The 20,870-nt window shown below is 41.9% G+C and overlaps 1 protein-coding gene and 1 long non-coding RNA gene across 3 annotated transcripts in view; one reads left to right on the top strand and one right to left on the bottom strand.

Moving 5' to 3' along the window:
• LOC132401787 (uncharacterized) overlaps positions 1 to 20,870 on the top strand; it is a 97,146-nt gene that overhangs the window by 53,120 nt on the left and 23,156 nt on the right. The gene's annotated exons all lie outside the window — the stretch shown is intronic.
• cfap57 (cilia and flagella associated protein 57) overlaps positions 1 to 20,870 on the bottom strand; it is a 66,685-nt gene that overhangs the window by 41,918 nt on the left and 3,897 nt on the right. The window contains exons 1-6 of one of the 2 annotated variants that reach the window (XM_059983985.1): positions 18,019 to 18,237; positions 17,128 to 17,369; positions 16,015 to 16,165; positions 3,390 to 3,542; positions 1,720 to 1,859; positions 408 to 573 (exon numbers count right to left, since the gene is read on the bottom strand). In XM_059983985.1, the coding sequence (XP_059839968.1) occupies positions 408 to 573; positions 1,720 to 1,859; positions 3,390 to 3,542; positions 16,015 to 16,165; positions 17,128 to 17,228 (711 nt within the window). In that variant the 5' untranslated portion in view covers positions 17,229 to 17,369; positions 18,019 to 18,237. Of the gene's footprint in view, positions 1 to 407; positions 574 to 1,719; positions 1,860 to 3,389; positions 3,543 to 16,014; positions 16,166 to 17,127; positions 17,370 to 18,018; positions 18,238 to 20,870 lie in introns of those variants that run through there. The other variant, XM_059983984.1, reaches the window with a different exon arrangement.

Below are 20,870 nucleotides of genomic sequence, written 5' to 3'. Positions count from 1 at the left end.
GCATTGGTTAAACCACACTTGGTATTGTCTACAGTTCTGGTCTTAATTAAAATTCATTAGGAATATACCAAAGCTACTTAAAATCTCTCTCATTAATTAGCTGACAGCATATTGTTCGAGTTTTGTGATTCTTGAAATTAGGGAAAGATTAGTTTTAGTAGTGTTGCCTTTTAAAGTGGTAGAAATGATGGTATAAAAACACAGATTACAATGGTCACAGATTTTAATTTTATCATTAAAAAAGACCAAGCAAGTTCAAGTCTTATAATAAAAACAAATCTGTATTGATCAGCCATCCCATTTTTTGTATTGAATTGAATTTGAGACAAGTTGACAAAAGATAACTTGTTAGAAATTATCTTTAATATCATACTGTATTCTAACAACATCGTCAATAGGATACAGACCTCGCGACAGCTTCGAATTGTGAATTCTCTGAAAGATCGGATATCATCAATTAGAAGATTCATAAGCCGTAGTTTGTCAGAAAATCCAACAAGAATAAATAGACCAAATGGGTGCAAAGCAACACTGTATGCCTCTTCCTGGAACTCCTTATAAAGCTCCAAACCACTAAAAGAAAGAATAATCAGAAATAAAAATAATTATTTAAAAAGTACTGGGAAAGAGATCACCCAATGTGATATCAGTACTTAACTTCACAGTATATTAAACAATGGATTGTTTTATTCCAGATGAGGTCTATAAGTTTTATTACGTAGCTCAATGGTTTTGTTCAATACCAGAAAGAATTAGTATTCAAACCCGAATACACAGTGGTGTATTTAGTATTCTAGTACTATGTTTTAGTTCCACATTGTAGCATAAACACAAGAAATAGGAGCAGGTGTAGCTCACAGCTTGAAGGCAGGTTTCTGTAATGACATTTACCATGTGAAATTTCCATGTGCCAGCACTACTAGTAATGTAAGGAGATATCAGACAGCAAGTAATATTTATCTCGATGTTATTTGCACTAAGATGGGCTTGTTAAGGCACAGGTCTCAAACTCCAAACGCACCTGCAACCAAGGGAGGACTCATCACATTGAAGGGGAATATGAGGATTCCTGCTTCTTCCTGCACAGGTCTTTTTTGTGTATTTTTCCCAGCTTTCAGTTCCATAGCAAGCTTGGGCAACTGCCGGTCTCCCATACAACCTTGCCCAGGCTTGCACCCTGGAAATTTTCCAGGGCGCAAATCCATAGTCTATCGAGACTAACAGAGGTCTACACCACACACTCCCTGTAATATCACTTCCTTGTCCAAACCCCCAGAATAACCATTTTTCATATACAAATCATTCTTCTGATCAAGGTTTCCCTTGTAATTCTCTCTACTTTTTGTACTATTGTCCATCTCCTTGTAGATATCCTCTCTCTGAGCTTCTTTACCAACCCATCCAACACTTACATTAACCTTCCAAATTCTTATCCAATTGACTTCACTTCACTTTAATTGCACATAAACTCAAAGAGGGCAAATAATCCATGTATTTTTTATATTTATGCTATGTTTAGTGTGCAAAATCTTTAAAAAGGTTTAAAGAAATAGAAAGCATAGAGTAGAGTGGCCTATAAGATGCTCAAAAGAAAATTATTGATCTTAATTTACTTACTGAGTGGTCTACATTTTTGAGCTATTTGCGACAATAGGATGGTCACTGAAATAAATAAAGCTGTATATTATTCTGTAAATATTCATATTTTAAACTTCATACTTAGTTTCATAGTTCCACAAGCGAACAGATCGATCTATAGAGCTGGTGACAACGAGAGGTTTTCGAATACAGACATCCAGACCCGTGATTATGTTGGAATGGAAGGATTGTGAAAGAATTTCAAACTGTGGTATTTCTCCCTGTTAAAATGTCATAAAATATACTTTTAAATATGCTGTTAAGTAGAATACAGAAACATCAGCTTCCAAATGGACAGGATGTATGCAGGCCTCTCCTTCACTTGTTCTACCACTCTGTTGTTGCCAGTACAATCTTCTATGCAGTGGTGTGCTGGGGGAATGGATCAACACGGGTGTGTCAAGCTGGACACACTAAAGACTGTGGTAGAGCAAAGCATTCTATGGCAAATTCTGGCAATTCTGGACAATGTTTCTCACCCTCTGCATGCCATCTTGACCAAACAGAGGTACACTTTTAGTAATAGACTAAGACAACTGTGCTGCTCCAACGAGTGCTATATGAGGTCATTCTTAGCCTTGGCCATGAAGCTCTTTAATGAGTCAACCTATAGCCAGGGAAGTGATGACCCCCTTCCTCTTAGGCTATTTGAGGTAACTTAATTTTTATTCTTTCTTACATCTCTTCTAATATTTGTAGATCTGTGCACCTGTAAAGCTACTGTGACACTAATTTTCTTTGGGATCAATAAAGTATCTATCTGTCTATGTTGATAATGCAGTGAAATACTACTGATGGGCAAGTGTTTATAACTTCAATAGGGGAAATTGTGAAGTGATTCACTTTGGAAATTTGAACTTGTATGCAGAATACAGGGAGAATGGTAGGATTCTTAGCAGTGTGAAGGAACAGAAAGACCTTGAGGTTCATGTCCATAGATCCCTCAAAGTTGCAGTGAAAGTTGATAAGGTGGTTAAGAAGGTGAATAGTATGTTGGCTTTCAATAGCCAAGTGTTGCAGGGAGGATTGAACTCAAGAGCTGCAAGATAATATTGCAGCTGTATAAAACACTGGTTAGATCGCTCATGGAGTATTCTGTTCATTTCTGGTAGTCTCATTATAGGAAGGATGTGTAAGTTTTAGAGAAGGTGCAGAGGACATTTACCAGAATGCTGCCTGGATTGGACAGCATGTCTTATGAGGGTAGGTTTTTCTCTTTAGAGAGAAGGAAGATGAGTGGTGACTTTATAGAGATAACAGGCATAGATAAAGTGGACAGCCAGAGACTTTTTCCAAGGTGGAAATGGCTAATACAAGGGGGCATAAAACTTTAACGTATTTGGAGAAAGTTTAGGGTCGATGCTGAAGTAGATTTTTATATGCAGTTTGGTAGGTGTGTGGAATGCACTATGTGGAGTGGTAGCAGAGGCAGATACATTAGAACCATTTAAAAAACCCCTAGGTAGGCAAATGGATGAAAAAAATGTAAAAGGCTATATGGGAGGGTAAGGTTAGATTGATCTTGGATTACATTAAAGGATCACACAATATTGTGGGCTGAAGGGTTTGTCTGGTGCTATACTGTTCTCTTTTCTATGTTGCATGGTCATTAAATTACCACTTTTCAATTCTGAACTATTTCAAAACTACTGTTACCTTATTTGTATTATATTTAGACTGAATGCTGTTCTGTATATTTCTGATTGCTGAGCGCTCACTTTAAACAAAATTGTCATTCTTGAGCAGCTTACCTTGCTCATTTCTCCATAAGATAACGGGAGACTATACAGCTGATTCTTATTGGTGCTGGCAATTAGAGTCTCTTCTGAAGGGCTAAGACACAGAGTTAAAATTTCCTGTTGTTCTGCTTGGGTTGGATCTGTGCTGAACGGATCTTGTGGAATCTGAAAGAAATGAAAGATTTTAGTCCACAAGCTGACATCATTGTTGAACCGTGAGGCATACCTCATATGATTAAACATTAATATGAGAACTAGCTCATACGACATAGTAAACAGAAACAGAATTCATTACCTTTAATATTCTAGGGAAATTTAAGACTGAATTGTTTTGCAACTCACTTGCCAATCTGATCCATGCAAGGAGGTAAGGATTATCCATTCGATCCACATGTCATTAATGAGATTTGTAATGGTGAATTCCCTGAGGTGAGTTCTTTCATGGTTCATTACAAAATAAAAAATTGCACTCCAAAGCTATTATCAAAAAATGGTTCTACCTGAACAACCAGCCAGAAATTTACAAACATTGTGTATTGGAAAACATTCTACATTTAACTGGTTAAATTTGAGCAATATTTCACTGTATACTTCAGTTCTTAGACTTTAGATTGCCAAATTATGGATGCTTGTTCTAAGACTAGTGATACAAGTTTGCTTCATAACTTCTGACAACTTTCAGTAATACCAGCCTAGAAACTGGATTGGACAGATAATTTGGTCCTGTTTGGACATGCTTGCATACATTTCCTTTTAAATGTCCATTGGTTGGGAAACTGGACCATGCATTTTTGAGTAGGACTTTCCAATGTGATTAATGTTGCTGATGATATTATTGACGTATGCAATACTCATTTCTACTAATGACAGCATAAATAGGATCTTACTATTTAGCTCTTTTGTATTTCCTTCTCAATTGAACAAGCTGTAAGTAGGATGAATACAAGAAAATCTGCAGATGCTGGAAATCCAAGCAACACACACAAAATGTTGAAGGAACTCAACAGGCCAGGCAGCGCCTATGAAAAAGAGTAAACAGTCAACATTTTGGGCCGAGACCCTTCATCAGGACTCATGAAGATTCTTGGCCGAAAACATCAAATGTTTGCTCTATTTCATATATGCTGTCTGGCCTGTTGAGTTCCTCCAGCATTTTGTGTAAGCTGTACATAGTACTGGTTTCATCTCAAAATGTCTACTTAAGGCGCTATATGGATATCAGGATAAACATTCTTTATAACATTAAAAGGTTACTTGTACATGTATGAAAGTAACTTAGTTTTAAAGTTAAAAAAAAGTGTACCTGTCGTTTCACTAGTCTAGGTTTAGAAGTTCCAGCACTTCCCCTACTATCACAGTGTGGCTAAAGAAAACACTACTTCCATTCCATTCGAATCTGAACAAATTTACTGTGTTGTATTGTGTGAGAAGCTCTTATCCTAGATGGGCTGGCTTCAGAATGCTGCCCAGAGGTGGCTGAAGGAGCAGGTCATAGGGTATGTGTGAACGTGGTGCCTGAGAGGCAGTATTGGCAGATGATGAAGTGTCCGTGTAAAGATACTCATCAATGTGCTGAAGCTGCACACCAGCTTACCCTTAGGGGACTGGGTGGACATTGGTGCAGCTTTTTATTGGCATACAGACCACTCCACCATTGTTTCAACCTTCAGTGAGCCAGTTAACTAAACCCATGATACAAAATCCTAGTTCATGTTGTATTCATTCCTTGGGACTCTACTCACAGTGAAATTGAATGTGAGTTGAAGAGCTGGTGAAGCAGTGGGCAGAGGCGGAAGACTGGTTTCTACTGCTAGTGACTATAGGTTAACAATCTGTTTTCATTTGACATTCCTCTGCTCCAGTTTGAGAGAAATCTGCAGTGGTGTGATGACTACGTGTTATTGACAAAGTTCAAAGTCGATTTATTATAAAAGTATGTATGTACCATATCTACCTTGAGATTTATTGTCTTGCAGGCAATAACAGAAAAGAAAAATAAATACAATATAATTTACAAAAATTTATACATAAGACTGACAAACACCCTGGAGAAAAAGAATACAAACTGAGCAAATAAAAATAATGACACTGAGAACAAGAGTTGTAAAGAATCCTTGAAAGTGAATCTGTAACTTATAAATGAGTTCAGGGTAGTGGTGATTGAAGTTATCCACACCTGTCCAGGAGCTTGATAGTTGCAGGGTAATAGCTGCCTGAACCTAGCAGTGTGATGATGAAGAGCAAATTGTCAACGTGTAGAATCCTGTTGTCACCGGAGGCAATGAGATGCTCATTAGTATCCCTCCTGCGTCCACTTACAGCTAAAATCTGTTCACAGAACTTCAATAAGAGCTCATCCATTGCAGCTTTTTGCATTACAAGAACATCGTTGCTTGCAGATGGAACTTAGCATTCTCTTAGAGTATAAAACTGTGCACATATGACAGATATCTACATTCTTGGAGTAGTCTTCCTCTGTACCTCTATACAGCTGTGCACTTTACCGAATGGATAGGATTGATTTTGAGCCTATGTAAGGAAGTGGTAATCCAGGAGAAAAGGCTCCTGGAAGAACATAGAGACAGATTCCGCATGTTTCTTGTCATCTGCTGTAGTTGCTCTGGAAGGCTCAATTTACATTCAGGGTTCACATCACTGTTGTCATGAAAACATCCCAGTTATATCATGGTCCGGTCCGTGCGCTCCTCATTCCAGTTATTTCCTTTTCCCCATGTTCTTTTGGGCATCTTGATTAAGGCACCTGATCTTCATTTCGAATCGGCAGCATAAAAGGCTCCGGGTTACAGCTACTCAGTTGCTGGACCACTGTCAGAAGTTCGTCACCGGTAACCAGTCACCGGAAGCCAGTCGTCTCAGCAAGGCAGCTATGCTGAGAATCATGGACTCTGGTTGCTTCAGTGCCGTGGCCGCTTAGTGAACTCAGTCATTTTCATGTCCAGCTGAGTTGCTGGCCGTTTTGCCACTATTCCAAGTAAGATACGAATTCTGTCATTTTATTGGCTGGCTGAGACTGGGTCGAGTCGGGAGCCTGCCATGCGCAGTTCCTGGGTCGAGTCGAGAGCCTGTCATCCACTTTTCCTGGGTCGAGTCAAGAGCCTGTCGTCCACTGTTCCTGGGTCGAGTCGAGAGCCTGTCATCCACTTTTCCTGGGTCGAGTCGAGAGCCTGCCGTTCGCAGATTCTGGGTCGAATCGAGAGCCTGTCATCCACTTATCCTGGGTCAAGTCAAGAGCCTGTCATCCACTGTTTCTGGGTTGAGTCAAGAGTCAGACATCTGTAGTTCCTGGGTCGAATCGAGAGCCTGTCATCCACTTTTCCTGAGTCAAGTCGAGCGCCTGTCGTCCACTGTTCCTGGGTCGAGTCGAGAGTCAGACATCTGTAGTTCCTGGGTTGAGGTGAGAGCCTGCCGTCCTTGTCCTTCCAGCTGAGTAGGTTCGGTTTTTGGCCGCTACTCCGAGTTGGGTATTATGTCTCCTCATTGTCTAAGTCCTTCCAGCTGAGTAGGTCTGGCTGTTTGCCCTACTTCAAGTTGGGTAGTCTGTCTTTTCGTTGTCCAAAGTCCTTCAAGTCCAGGCTTGTAGTCTGTGCCCAAGTCCAGGCTCTTAGTCCGTGTCCAGTTCCAGGCTTCATGTTCCAATTCTAGGCTCCGAGTCAAGTTCTGAGGCCAGGCTGAGTCCCAGTTAAGTTCCAAGTCCGAGTCAAGATCCAAGTTCTGAGTCCAAATCAAGTTGGAGTCTGAGTCCAGGTCAAGTCCAGGTTTTCCTGTACATCCAAGTTGACATATTGTCCTCGCTCCCTGGCCTTCCTAGTAACCATCAATAAACACTGTTCTGTTTATACTATCTCTGTGTCTGCATCCTGCACTTGGGTCTGCTCTCAACGCCCCCTTGTAACAAGTTGTGGCCCTCATCCGAGCACACTGGGGCAATATGGGTGCATGAAGCCACACACCCAATGGTGGAGACCCCTGCTGCAAATTACACACAACCCCATATCGATGCTGACCTGAGACTATACTGTTGGATGACAGGTGTAATGATACCTGTGCTCAACATCTCTTTCTTCAGTCCTTGAGCCCCCTCTAATGATTTATTTCCATTTGCTTCCCTTCCAAATTCCCTCTTGCCCCTCTCCTTCCTCCAGCATCTGAAGAAGATCCTCCTACTCTGTTTCCTCATCCTTCTCAGAAAGGAGGCGAGGAAATAATATCTGCAGGGACAAAGTATAATTGCTGACATGAGAAGATCTGCAGATGCTGGAAATCCAAAGGAACACACACAAAATGCTGGAGGAAGTCAGCAGCCAGCATCGATGGAAAAGAATAAAAGTCGATGTTTTGGACCAAGACTCTTTGTCAGCACAGGAAAGGAAGGGAAGAAATCAGAATAAGAAGGTGGGGGAGGGGAAGGGAGGAGGAGTACAAGGTACAGGTGATAGGTGAAACCATAAGAGGGGGAGGGATGAAGTAAATAGCTGGGGCATTGACTGGTGAAAGGGGCAAAGGGCAGGAGAAGGAGGCAGCTGATAAGAGAGGACAGAAGTCCATGGAAGAAAAAGCAGGGGGAGGAAAACCATAGGGACATGATGGGCAGTTAAAAAGATGATGTGTGAGAAGGAAACAAGAATGGGAAATGGTGAAGGAGAGGAGAGAGAAGGGGGGTGGGGTGGGGCAGCAAAATCGATGTTCATGCCATCAGGTTGGAGACTACCGAGACAGAATACAAGGTGTTGCTCCTCCAACCTGAGTGTGGCTTTATCATGGCAGTAGAGGAGGCCAGGGACTGACATGTCAGAATGGGAATGGGAAGTAGAATTGAAATGGGTGGCCACCGGGAAGTCCTGCCTTTTGTGGCAGATGGAGCAAAGGTGCTTGATGAAGCGGTCTCCCAATCTATGTCAGACGTCACCAATATACAAGAGGCTCCACCACGAGCACCAGATACAGTAGATGACCCCAATGGACAGTCAGGTGAAGTGACTCCTCACCCAGAAGGACTGTTTGGAACCCTGAATGGTAGTGAGGGAGGAGGTGTAGGGGAAGGTATAGTACTGTTCCATTTACAAGGATAAGTGCTTGGAGGAGGGAAGAGTTGACAAGGCAGTTGAGTAGGGAATGATCCCTGTGGAAAATGGAAAGTGTGGGGGGTGGGTGGGAAGATGTGCTTGGTGGTGGGATCTCATTGGAGATGGTGGAAGTTAAGGAGAATTATGTGCTAGATGCTGAGACTTATAGGGTGGTAGTTGAGGACAAGAGGAACCCTATCTCTCGTGTGGCTGTGGAAGGATGGGGTGAGGGCAGTATTGATGGTGGAGGAAGGGAAGCCCCTTTCTTTGAAGAAGAACATTTTAGTTGTTCTGGAATGAAAAGCCTCATCCTGAGAGCAGATGTGGTGGAGACATTGGAACTGAGAAAAGGGAATGGCATTTTTATAAGTGACAGTGTGGGAAGAGATATAGTCCATATGCCTGTAAGAGTCACTGGGTTTATAAAAGATATCAGTAGATAAATTGCCTCTGGAGATGGAGACAAAGAGATCAAGAAGGGGGGCAGACGCGTCAGAAATGGATCACATAAGTTGAAGGCAAAATTGATGAAATTGACAAGCTCAGCATTGGTGCAGGAAGCAGCACCAATGCAGTTGTCAATGTAGTGTAGGCAGAGTTGTGAAGCGATGTTAATGTAGGCTTGGAACATAGATGACGAAAAGGCAGGCACAGCTGGGAACCATGTGAGTGTCCATGGCTACACCTTGTGTTTGAAGGAGGTGGGAGGAGCCGAAGGAGAAATTGTTCAGGGTGAGGTCTAATTGCGCCTGATGGAGGAAAGTTGTGGTGGAGGGGAACTGGTTGGACCTATTGTCCAGAAAGAGTCTAAGTCTAAGGCCTCTGTCGGTCAGAGTTGACCATGACTACTGCATCCTAGCTGTCTAGGTGTGCAAGCCTGGACAGTACGATACGGAGAGCAAGTAGTTGCCCATGTAGCAAACTCCTCCTCTCCATGCATCTGATAAACCCAAAGGATTGGCAGAGACCAATACAGTCTGGTACCAGAAGTGATGCAGGAGTTGCCGGTCAGCATTGAACTCAAAGTAGGACTGCCTTAGGACTTCCAGCTTCAGATTTTTCTCTTGGGGTTTACTCCTAAAGCCTTCCCCGTGAGTGGGTACAGCCGCAAGGCAGCAGAGGTTAGAAATCAAAGTTTTCCTTCTCCTAGATGAGCTCCCAACCTCGGCTGACAAGCCCCATCTGCCAGAAGCGACTGGTTTAAGGCACCAGTAACCTGCCTTTGCCCCTTCCCCTACCAGTAGAAATGGTTCCACTGGATTTAGTAGCTAAGCCACATGTGAAGGCCAGGGCTGGAATTATTTGTCAGAGACTACTTGAGGCACACGCCTTTGGGAGCATTTAATAGGTAGTGGGAGCTTGTCTCCAATACTTCCCCCCAGTTATAACAACCCAAAAAGAAGAGGAGAGCTTTAAGGCTCTCCTGATGGGAAATAAAATGTATAGGAACTGGATATCCATAGTGAAAGTGAGATGATTGGGTCCAAGGAATGAAAAGATCAAGAGCGTGTGAAATGTTACGAATGTAGATAGAAAGGGACTGAAACAAGGGGAATAAAGCAGAGTTGTGGTATGCAGATGAGCTCAGTGGGGCAGGAGCAGGCAGAAACAATGGGTCTAACTGGACAGTCAGGTCTGTGAATCTTGGATAGGAGGTAGAAATGGGAGGTGCAGGGTAATTGTTGTTTTGAGCTGGAGTAGAAAGAGTTTTATGTCAGTGCAGCAAAACAAATGGTAGTGAGGGTATGTGCAGCTGATAAAATGCAAGGGGGCCTACAGAGTATTTGTTAGTGAGTATACCTGATACATTCCTTATTTTAATGACTATACAGATCTCACAGCCCTTAAGTCTTAAGATAGCCATTTCCATAAGTAAGAAGAGGTGGAATCGACTGGAAAATCGCACATGTCACTCCACTCTTTAAGAAGGAAAAGAGGACGAAGAGAAGAAATTATAGGCCAGTTAGTCTGACCTCAGTGGTTGGGAAGATATTGCAGTCAATTGTTAAGGATGTGACTTCAGGGTACTTGGAGGTACATGTTAAATAAGCCGTAGTAAGCATTGTTTCCTCAAGGGAAAATCTTGCCTGACAAATCTGTTGGAATTCTTTGAAGAAACAAGAAGCGGGATAGACAAAGGAGAATTGGTTGATGTTGTGTACTAGGATTTTCTGAACCTTTGACAAGGTGCCACATGTGAGACTGCTACAAGCTCATAGTATTACAAGAAAGATTCTAACATAGATAAAGCAGTGGCTAATTAGCAGTAGAAACATAGAAAATAGGTGCAGGAGTAGGCCATTTGGCCCTTCGAGCCTGCACTGCCATTCAGTATAATCATGGCTGATCATCCAACTCAGAACCCTGTACCTGCTTTCTCTCCATACCCCCTGATCCCTTTAGCCACAAGGGCCATATCTAACTTCCTCTTAATTATAGCCAATGAACTGGCCTAAACTGTTTCCTGTGGCAGAGAATTCCACAGATTCACCACTCCCTGTGTGAAGAAGTTTTTCCTCATCTTGGTCCTAAAAGGCTTCCCCTTTATCCTTAAACTATGACCCCTTGTTCTGGACTTCCCCAACATCGAAAACAATCTTCCTGCATCTAGCCTGTCCAAACTCTTTAGAATTTTATACGTTACAATAAGATCCCCCTTCAATCTTCTAAATTCCAATGAGTATAAGCCTAGTCGATCCAGTCTTTCTTCATATGAAGGTCCTGCCATCCCAGGAATCAATCTGGTGAACCTTCTCTGTACTCCCTCTATGGCAAGAATGTCTTTCCTCAGATTAGGGGACCAAAACTGCACACAATATTCTAGGTGCGGTCTCACCAAGGCCTTGTACAACTGCAATATAACCTCCCTGCTCCTGTACTCAAATCTTTTTGCTATGAATGCCAACATACCATTTGCCTTTTTCACCACCTGCTGTACCTGCATGCCCACCTTCAATGACTGGTGTACAATGACACCCAGGTCTCGTTGCACCTCACCCTTTTCCTAATCGGCCACCATTCAGATAATAATATTTTCCTGTTCTTGCAACCAAAGTGGATAACCTCACATTTGTCCACATTAAATAGCAACTGCCATGAATTTGCCCACTCACCTAACCTATCCAAGTCACCCTGCATCCTCTTAGCATCCTCCTCACAGCTAACACCACCGCCCAGCTTTGTGTCATCCGCAAACTTGGAGATGCAGCATTTAATTCCCTCGTCTAAATCATTAATATATATTGTAAACAACTGGGGTCCCAGCACTGAGCCTTGCAGTACCCTGCTAGTCACTGCCTGCCAGTCTGAAAAGGTCCCGTTTACTCCCACTCTTTGCTTCCTGTCTGCCAACCAATTCTCTATCCACATCAATACCATACCCCCAATACCGTGTGCTTTAAGTTTGCACATTAATCTCCTGTGTGGGACCTTGTCAAATGCTTTTTGAAAATCTAAATATACCACATCCACTGGCTCTCCTAGTTACATCTTCAAAAAATTCTATAAGATTCGTCAGACATGATTTTCCTTTCACAAATCCATGCTGACTTTGTCCAATGATTTCACCTCTTTCCAAATATGCTGTTATCACATCTTTGATAACTGACTCTAGCATTTTCCCCACCAGCAATGTCAGACTCACCAGTCTATAATTCCCCAGTTTTTCTCTCCCTCCTTTTTTAAAAAGTGGGGTTACATTAGCCACCCTCCAATCCTCAGGAACTAATGCAGAATCTAAGGATTTTTGAAAAATTATCGCTAATGGATCCACTATTTCTTGGGCTACTTCCTTAAGCACTCTGGGATGCAGACCATCTGGCCCTGGGGATTTATCTGCCTTTAATCCTTTCAATTTAACTAACACCATTCCCTACTAACATGTATTTCCCTCAGTCCCTCCATCTCACTAGACCCTCGGTCCCTTACTATTTCCAGAAGATTATTTATGTCCTCCTTAGTGAAGACAGAACCAAAGTAGTTATTCAATTGGTCTGCCATGTCTTTGTTCTCTATGATCAATTTACCTGTTTCTGACTGTAAGGGACCTACATTTGTCTTGACCAATCTTTTTCTTTTCACATATCTATAAAAGCTTTTACAGTCTGTTTTTATGTTCCCTGCCAGCTTTCTCTCATAATCTTTTTTCCCTTCCTAATTAAGCCCTTTGTCCTCCTCTGCTGGTCTCTGAATTTCTCCCAGTCCTCAGGTGTGCTGCTTTTTTTTTGCTAATTTATATGTTTCTTCTTTGGACTTGATACTATCCCTAATTTCCCTTGACAGCCACGGGTGCATTACCTTCCCTGGTTTATTCTTTTGCCAAACTGGGATGAACAATTGTTGTAGTTCGTCCATGCGATGTTTAAATGCTTGCCATTGCACATCGACTGTCAACCCTTTAAGTATCATTTGCCAGTCTATCTTAGCTAATTCATGTCTCATACCTTCAAAGTTACCCTTCTTTAAGTTCAGAACCTTTGTTTCTAAATTAACTATGTCACTCTCCATCTTAATGAAGAATTCCACCATATTATGGTCACTCTTACCCAAAGGGCCTTGAACGACAAGATTGCTAACTAACTCTTCCTCATTGCTCAATACCCAATCTAGAATGGCCTGCTCTCTAGTTGGTTCCTCGACACGTTGGTTCAGAAAACCATCCCGCATACATTCCAAGAAATCCTCTTCCTCAGCACTCTTACCAATTTGGTTCACCCAATCTGAATGTAGATTGAAGTCACCCATTATAACTACTGTTCCTTCATTGCACGCATTTCTAATTTCCTGTTTAATGCCATCCCCAACCTCACTACTACTGTTACACAACTCCCACCAGCGTTTTCTGCCCCTTGGTGTTATGCAGCTCTACCCATATCGATTCCACATCCTCCAGGCTAATGTCCTTCCTTTCTATTACGTTAACCTCCTCTCTAACCAGCAATGCTACCCCACTTACTTTTCTTTCCTGTCTATCCCTCCTGAACATTGAATATCCCTGGATGTTGAGCTCCCATCCTTGGTCACCCTGGAGCCATGTCTCTGTGATCCCAACTATATCATATTCATTAATAACTATCTGCACATGCAATTCATCCACCTTGTTACGAATGCTCCTCGCGTTGACACACAAAGCCTTCAGGCTTGTTTTTACAACACTCTTAGCCCTTATACAATTATGTTGAAAAGTGGCCCTTTTTTGCTTTTTGCCCTGGATTTGCCTGCCTGCCACTTTTACTTTTCACCTTACTACTTTTTGCTTCTACCCTCATTTTACAGCCCTCTGTCTCTCTGCACTTGTTCCCATCCCCCTGCCACATTAGTTTAAATCCTTCTGAACAGCAGTAGCAAATGCTCCCCCTAGGACATTGGTTCAGACCATCCTGGTGCCAGGTGCAGACCGTCCTGTTTATACCGGTCCCACCTCCCCCAAAACTGGTTCCAATGCTACAGAAATTTGAATCCCTCCCCCTTGCACCATTTTTCAACCCACGTATTCATCTGAAATATCCTCCTATTTCTACTCTGACTAGCACGTGGCACTGGTAGTGATCCAGAGCTTATTACCTTTGTGGTCCTACTTTTTAGTTTATCTCCTAACTCCCTAAGTTCACCTTGAAGGACCTCATCGCGTTTTTTTCCTATATCGTTGATACCTCTGTGCACCACGACCACTGGCTGTTCACCCTCCTATTCCAGAATGTCCTGCAGCTGCTCAGAGACATCCTTGACCCTTGCACCAGGGAGGCAACACACCATCCTGGAGTCTTCTATACTATGTATTGCATTGAACTGCTGCTGCCAAATTAACAAATTTCATGTCACATGCCGGTGATAATAAACCTGATTCTGATTCTGATCATGCACTTTGGTAGAAGAAATGAAAAGGTTGACTAGTTTCTAAATGGAGAGAAAATACAAAAATCTGAGGTGCAAAGGGATTTGGGAGTCCTTCTGCAGGATTCCTTAAAGGTTAATTTGGAGGTTGAATCTGTGGTGAGGAAGACAAGTGCAATGTTAGCATTCTTTTCAAGACTAGGATATAAAACAAGGATGTAACGTGGAGACTTTAGAAAGCACTGGTGAAGCCTCACTTGCAGTATTGTGTGAAATTTTGGATCCCTTATCTTATAAAGGATGTGTTAAAATTGGAGAAGGTTCAAAGGAGATTTACGAAAATGATTCCAGGACTAAATGGCTTGTCATATGAAGAGTGCTTGATGGCTTTGGTCCTGCATTCACTGGAATTTAGAAGAATGAGGGGTGACCTAATTGAAACCTATCGAATGGGGAAAGGCGTTTATAGAGTGGATATAGAGAGAATATTTCCTTTGCTGGGATTGTTTAAGACCAGAGGACACAGCCTCAAAAGAGAGGGACAGCCTTTTAGAGCAGAGATTTGGAGGAATTTCTTTAGCCAGAGAGTGGTGAATCTGTAGGCAGCTGTGGAAGCCAAGTCTTTACATATATTTAAGGCAGAGGTTGATAGATTTTTGATTGGTCAGTGCATGAAGGGATACGGGGGAAAGCAGGAGATTGGGGCTGTGAAGAAGCATGGGTCAGCCATGGTGAAATGGCAGAGCAGACTCAATGGACCAAATAGCCTAATTCTGCTCCTATATGGACTTAAATGTCTGTTCCTTAAAACTATTACCAATCTTTTATTCCTCCAGCATTTTGTAAGTGTTGCACAGCTTTTATTGTGATCTTTTTGGAAGGTCAGCTTTATTTGCACAATTTATCTTCTTTTTCACATTGATTTTTTTCAGTCTTTGTTCATGTATAGTTTCTCAATAAACTCTATTTCATTATCTTCCTGCAAATGCCTGCAAGAAAATGAACCTCAAGGTAGTATTTGGTGACATAAATACACTTCAATAATGTATTATATAAGATGAGGATTAGTTACAATATATATGGTGAGGTGAGCTGGAAGATGGTATAGGAAGGAGAGCTGTGCATATGTAGATGGAGTTATTTAGCATGTGATTATCAGTCAAACGTTTGTGTAAGGAGCAGTATTGAAATAGATGAGGAGATCACCCTGACAAATCTAATAAGTCTTGAAATTTCTTCTGGCATTGTTCCATTGTGAGTGGATTCTAAATCCTGGAGGTGACTTCTGTCAGATCTTTTCCTGCCAGGCTTCTTCTTGGATGGTTGTGGTAGGTAGTTTGTTTCCCTGCTCTGAAGAACTTCATTCCTGGCCTCTATCACTGTCATGAGTAGCATCCACTGCATAAATCTGAAAGCCCTATCTGCACCATGAAAGTCATATTATCCTCCCTATTGCCATAATGTAGGTTGATGCTATCTGCATATGAAAAGGAATATGCCTTGGACATCCAATGTCTCTGCAGGATTCTGGTGCAAGAATGATGAAAACATATCTTATATTTCCTTTTCAAAGTTACATGGTGACTTTCAAACTTAGACCCTACTAGCATAAACATCTCCAATCACTTCAAAATATATAAGATACTGGAGTTATTTGCTGCTTTACTCATTTGTACCATGCATTACTTATCTGTTACTGTCACATTTAGTGTGGAACTTACTTTAAAGACTCTGGTTTTCTTGAAGGTATCCCCCTCCTCTCCTTTTTCAAACATATACACCACAGCAGGTCCAGGAGAGCAAATGAAGCCTTTGGAATATAATGTCATTGCTGTAATCTTGGGTATAGGGGCTGGAAGGGAGGTTGATTGGCTGTAGGACATAAAGAACACAGATGCCATTGCTTATTCCACAATAAAAAGTTCCAAAACAATACTTTAACCAATAGAGAATCCAAACATTGTAGTAAAACTGAACTATTAAAAATGTGTGGCTTCACAAACATTGTTTAAAACACTTAATGCAAGAGAATAATCCATAACATACTGCATGTTAATCTCATGAGCTCTGCAAGTCTTCAGTTAGCTTAATTGCAAACTTATTTATCACATGAATACTCAAGTATGCTAGAAATGATATATTTCTGTTTTTCAAACTTGGTTAATTTATTTAAGATGCTAACATTGCTAATAATATTTCCTTAAAAAGTAGCATTCCTTTTACTAAGCATCTCAAGAATTCAAAAAGGAAGGTCATACGACATAGGAACTGAATTAGGCCTTTAGCCAGTCGAATTTGATCAGCCATTTGATCATAGCTGATTTATTTTCCCTCTCAACTCCAAATCTCCTGCTTTCTCCTTGTAACCTTTGACACACTTATTAATCAAAACCCCATCAACCTATTTATTGATACCAAATGTCTTAGCTTCCACAACTGTGTGTGGCAATGAATTCCACAGATTCGCCACCTTGTGGCTAAAAAATAAATCCCTCCTCTAAAGAGATGTCCTTGTATTCTGAGACTGTGGCCTCTGGTCCTAGACTCTCCCACTAATGGAAACATCCTTCATCTACTCTATCTTGGTACTTCGAAATTTGATGGGATTCAATGAGATCCCTCCCCACTTTTCGAAACTCCAGTGAGTGCAGACTCAGAACAATCAAGCACTCCTTATACATTAACCCTTTAATTCTCAGGATCATTCTTGTAAACCTCTGCTGGACCCTCTCTAGGACTTTCCAAGAGTTTCAAAATATTTAGGTAATCAAAAATATAAAACATTGTTGAGAAAATAAAGGGAACATGTAAGAGGGTTATTCTTCCAGTTGTACCTGTCCTCCAGCGTGATTTTGCCTTCCCAGCGCAGCTCTGCCAACTCAAAAAGATAAAGTTTTCCCTTATCAGTGCCAACAATGATGCGGTCATCGGACATCCAGGCATGTGTGAGAAAGTTCTGTAACTCTAACTTCTGGAAATTTGTTTGTTTGAGATTTCCATCAGCAAATCGCAACAGTTTTAAAACACCATTCCCAACCACACAGATCTGTGTATTATCTTGAGGGTTAAAGCTGACCTAAATTCGAAAAAGAAGTACTAGTTAGTGTATGGTATAGTACTGGAAAGACAGTTCCTTATAAGATACAGTTTAAAAGGCTGTGTGACACTTAAGGTTGGTGCAGAAGGAGAAGTGTACAATAGATCCAATTACAGGATCACATATTATACCTTTTCAATTCTAATGGAAAGACATTAAACTTTTAAAGATCAAACATGAAGAAATGTGCTAATAAAGGAGTCAGAATTGGGATCAGTAGAAACAGTGTATTAAGATAATCCACAAATTAAAGTGTTGCACCAACAGATCTTCAACAGATCTGAGTCAGACAGTCATGTAAAATAACCAAGGACTGGGCTACAGCTGTATACCACAAGTCAGCAGACACACTGCTATGTGGAGTTCTCTGGCACATTTTCAATCTGAGTCTCAGCCTGGAAAAGGTCCCGACAGTGTGGAAAACAGCCCAAGAAGGGCTGACCGAAAATCTTGAATGTCTACCATCCAGTGTCCCTGACTTCACTCATCATAAAGGCCCTAGAGAGGCTGGTCCTGGCTCAACTCTGACCCCTGATCAAATCAGCCCTTAATCCCCTGCAGTTTGCCTACCAGGAGTACACTAGAATCGATGATGTTATCATTTACCTGCTGAGCAGAGTCTACTCACATTTGGTTAAGAGGGGCAGCACTGATCATGTTATTTTGATTTTTCCAGTGCCTTCAATACCAGAGAGCCCTCAACGCTGGGGGAAAAGCGCCATTTAATGCAGGTTGACACTTTCATTGTGTCCTGCATAATGGACTATCTGCCTGGCAGGCCACAGTTTGTGTGGCTTCAGAGCTGTGTCCGACATGGCTTTAAGCAGCACTGAGGCCCCACAGGGGACTGTATTGGCTTCCTTCCTGTTACCCTGTGTACCTTGGACTTTAGACACAATACTGACTCATGCCATCTGCAGAAATTCTCTGACGACTCAACAATAGTTGGTTGTATAAAGGGAGGACAAGATGATGAATGCAGGGCCCTGGTGGAGGAGTTTGTTGAGTGGTGAAAACGGAATCATCTGCAGCTCAACATCAGTAAGACAAAGGAGGTGGTAGTGGAGTTTAGGAAGGCCAAGCCTACACTGCTCCCTGTTCCCTGATGGTGAGGATGTGGATGTGGTGAGTTCCTATAAGTACCTGGGGGGATGCAGCTGAATGACAGACTTGAGTGGAGCACAAAAAACAGAGGCTGTGTACAAGAAGGGCCAGAGTCACTTCTACTTCCTGAGGAGACTGAGGTCCTTTGGAATATGCAGGCCTCCTCTTTCAGTCTGTTGTTGCCAGTTCAATCTTTTATGCAGTGGTGTGCTGGGGAAACTGCATCAATGTGGGTGATGTCAACAGGCTCAATAAATCGATTAGAAAGGCTGGCTGTGTTATAGGAGTCAAACTGGACAAACTGGAGGTTGTGGTATAACAAAGAGCCCTTTGGAAAATCCTGGCAATTCTGGACAATGTTTCTCATACTCTGCATGCCACCTTGGCTGAACAGAGAGGCAAGACAACTGCGCTGCTCCAAAGAGCACTATATGAGGTCATTCTTACCTTCAGCCATTAGGCTCTATAATAAGTCAACATGTAACCAAGGAAGTGATGACCCCTTCTTGTTAGACAGATTGAGGTGACTTATTTTTTATTCTTCTTACTTCTCTTTTAACATCTGTATATCTGTGCATCTGTAATGCTACTGTGACTCTGTATTTTCCTTTGGGATCAGTAAAGTATCTATCCACCTATGTTGATAATGCAGTAAAATACCACTGTAAGACAACTGTGCTGCTCCAAAGAGTGTTATATGAGGTCATTCTTACCCTTGGCCATTAGGCTCTATAATATAAGTCAACCTACAGCTGGGGATGTGATGACCCCCACTCCTGTTAGACTGTTACTAACCTCTGTTACTATCATCACTTCTTATCTGGATGATATGAATGTACACCCATTACTGTATAATATTACAGTAATTCTTGCATTACCATCTTATAAGTGTGAACTTGGAAATCTTGTAAATCTTGCAATCTTTGACTTGTAAATTTTGTACATCTCAATTTAAGGTAACATTTGTTTATTCTTTCTTACTCCTTTTCAAATATTTGTATATCTGTGCACTTGTAATGCTACCATGACACCGTAATTTCCTTTGGGATCAATAAAGTATCTATCTATCAAATTATGTTCACGCAGGAACACATTTTGTTGTGTCCTGTGTTGTTCTGCAGAGCATTGTGGGCATGGTATGGTGTTGCTGGAACATGTACCCCCATATGTTGGTTGTTAATACAAATAAAACATTTCATTGTATGTTTAAATATACATGTTATAAAAAAATCTGAATCTGAAGAGGCACCAAGGTTTAGTTAGCAGAGTGACCTGCGCAAATATTCTCAGAACACAGGCTATGTGGAGGATCAGAGGGATCTTGGTGTCCGAGTCCATAGGACGCTCAAAGCAGCTGCTCAGGTTGACTCTGTGGTTAAGAAGGCATAAAGTGTATTGGTCTTCATTAATCGTGGAACTGAATTTAGGAGCGGAGAGGTAATGTTGCAGCTATATAGGACCCTGGTCAGACCCCACTTGGAGTACTGTGCTCAGTTCTGGTCTGCTCACTGCAGGAAGGATGTGGAAAACCATGGAAAGGGTGCAGAGGAGATTTACAAAGATGTTGCCTGGATTGGAGAGCATCCCTTATGAAAACAGGTTGAGTGAACTCATCCTTTTCTCCTTGGAGTGATGGAGGATGGCAGGTGACCTGATAGAGGTGTATAAGATGATGAGTGACATTGATCATGTGGATGGTCAGAGGTTTTTTCCCAGGGCTGAAATGGTTGCCACAAGAGGACACAGGTTTAAGGTGCTGGAGAGTACATACAGAGGAGATGTCAGGGGTAAGTTTTTTTACTCAGAGAGTGGTGAGTGCGTGGAATGGGCTGCTGGCAATGGTGGTGGAGGCGGATACGATAGGGTATTTTAAGAGACTTTTGGATAGGTAACATGGAGCTTAGAAAAACAGAGGGCTACGGGTAAGCCTAGTAATTTCTAAGGTAGGGATATGTTCAGCACAACTTTGTGGGCTGAAGGGCCTGTATTGTGCTGTACATTTTCTATGTTTCTATATTACCCCTTCCAGTAAGATAGTAGTGCATATACACACAGCAGCCTGCCGGGGGCCAACTGTGCTTTTGCCATGTTAAATGTGTTTTTATACATAGTAAGACTACCAGTGACTCCATTTACCTGTACAGCATGTTCACCGCATCAGTGAACTTGCTTATTGTTCAGAGTGGCTAGGCAGCAGTTTGGAGAAGAAGAATTGGGTCATTGGGCCAGTGAGGTGGAGATGGGCTGTCAGGCTGGGGAGGTCAAGGCGAGCCATACTGCGAGAATTGGCAGGAGAAGCCGGATTGGATTTGGAAGAGCTGACTTGGATGGAGACTGTGCTGCTACACGCTCGTCAGAGGCACTGGAGTTGGTGCC

This window comes from Hypanus sabinus, chromosome 11 (assembly GCF_030144855.1).
Source record: "Hypanus sabinus isolate sHypSab1 chromosome 11, sHypSab1.hap1, whole genome shotgun sequence".
NCBI lineage: Eukaryota > Metazoa > Chordata > Chondrichthyes > Myliobatiformes > Dasyatidae > Hypanus > Hypanus sabinus.
This window is presented reverse-complemented; position numbering and strand designations above follow the sequence as displayed.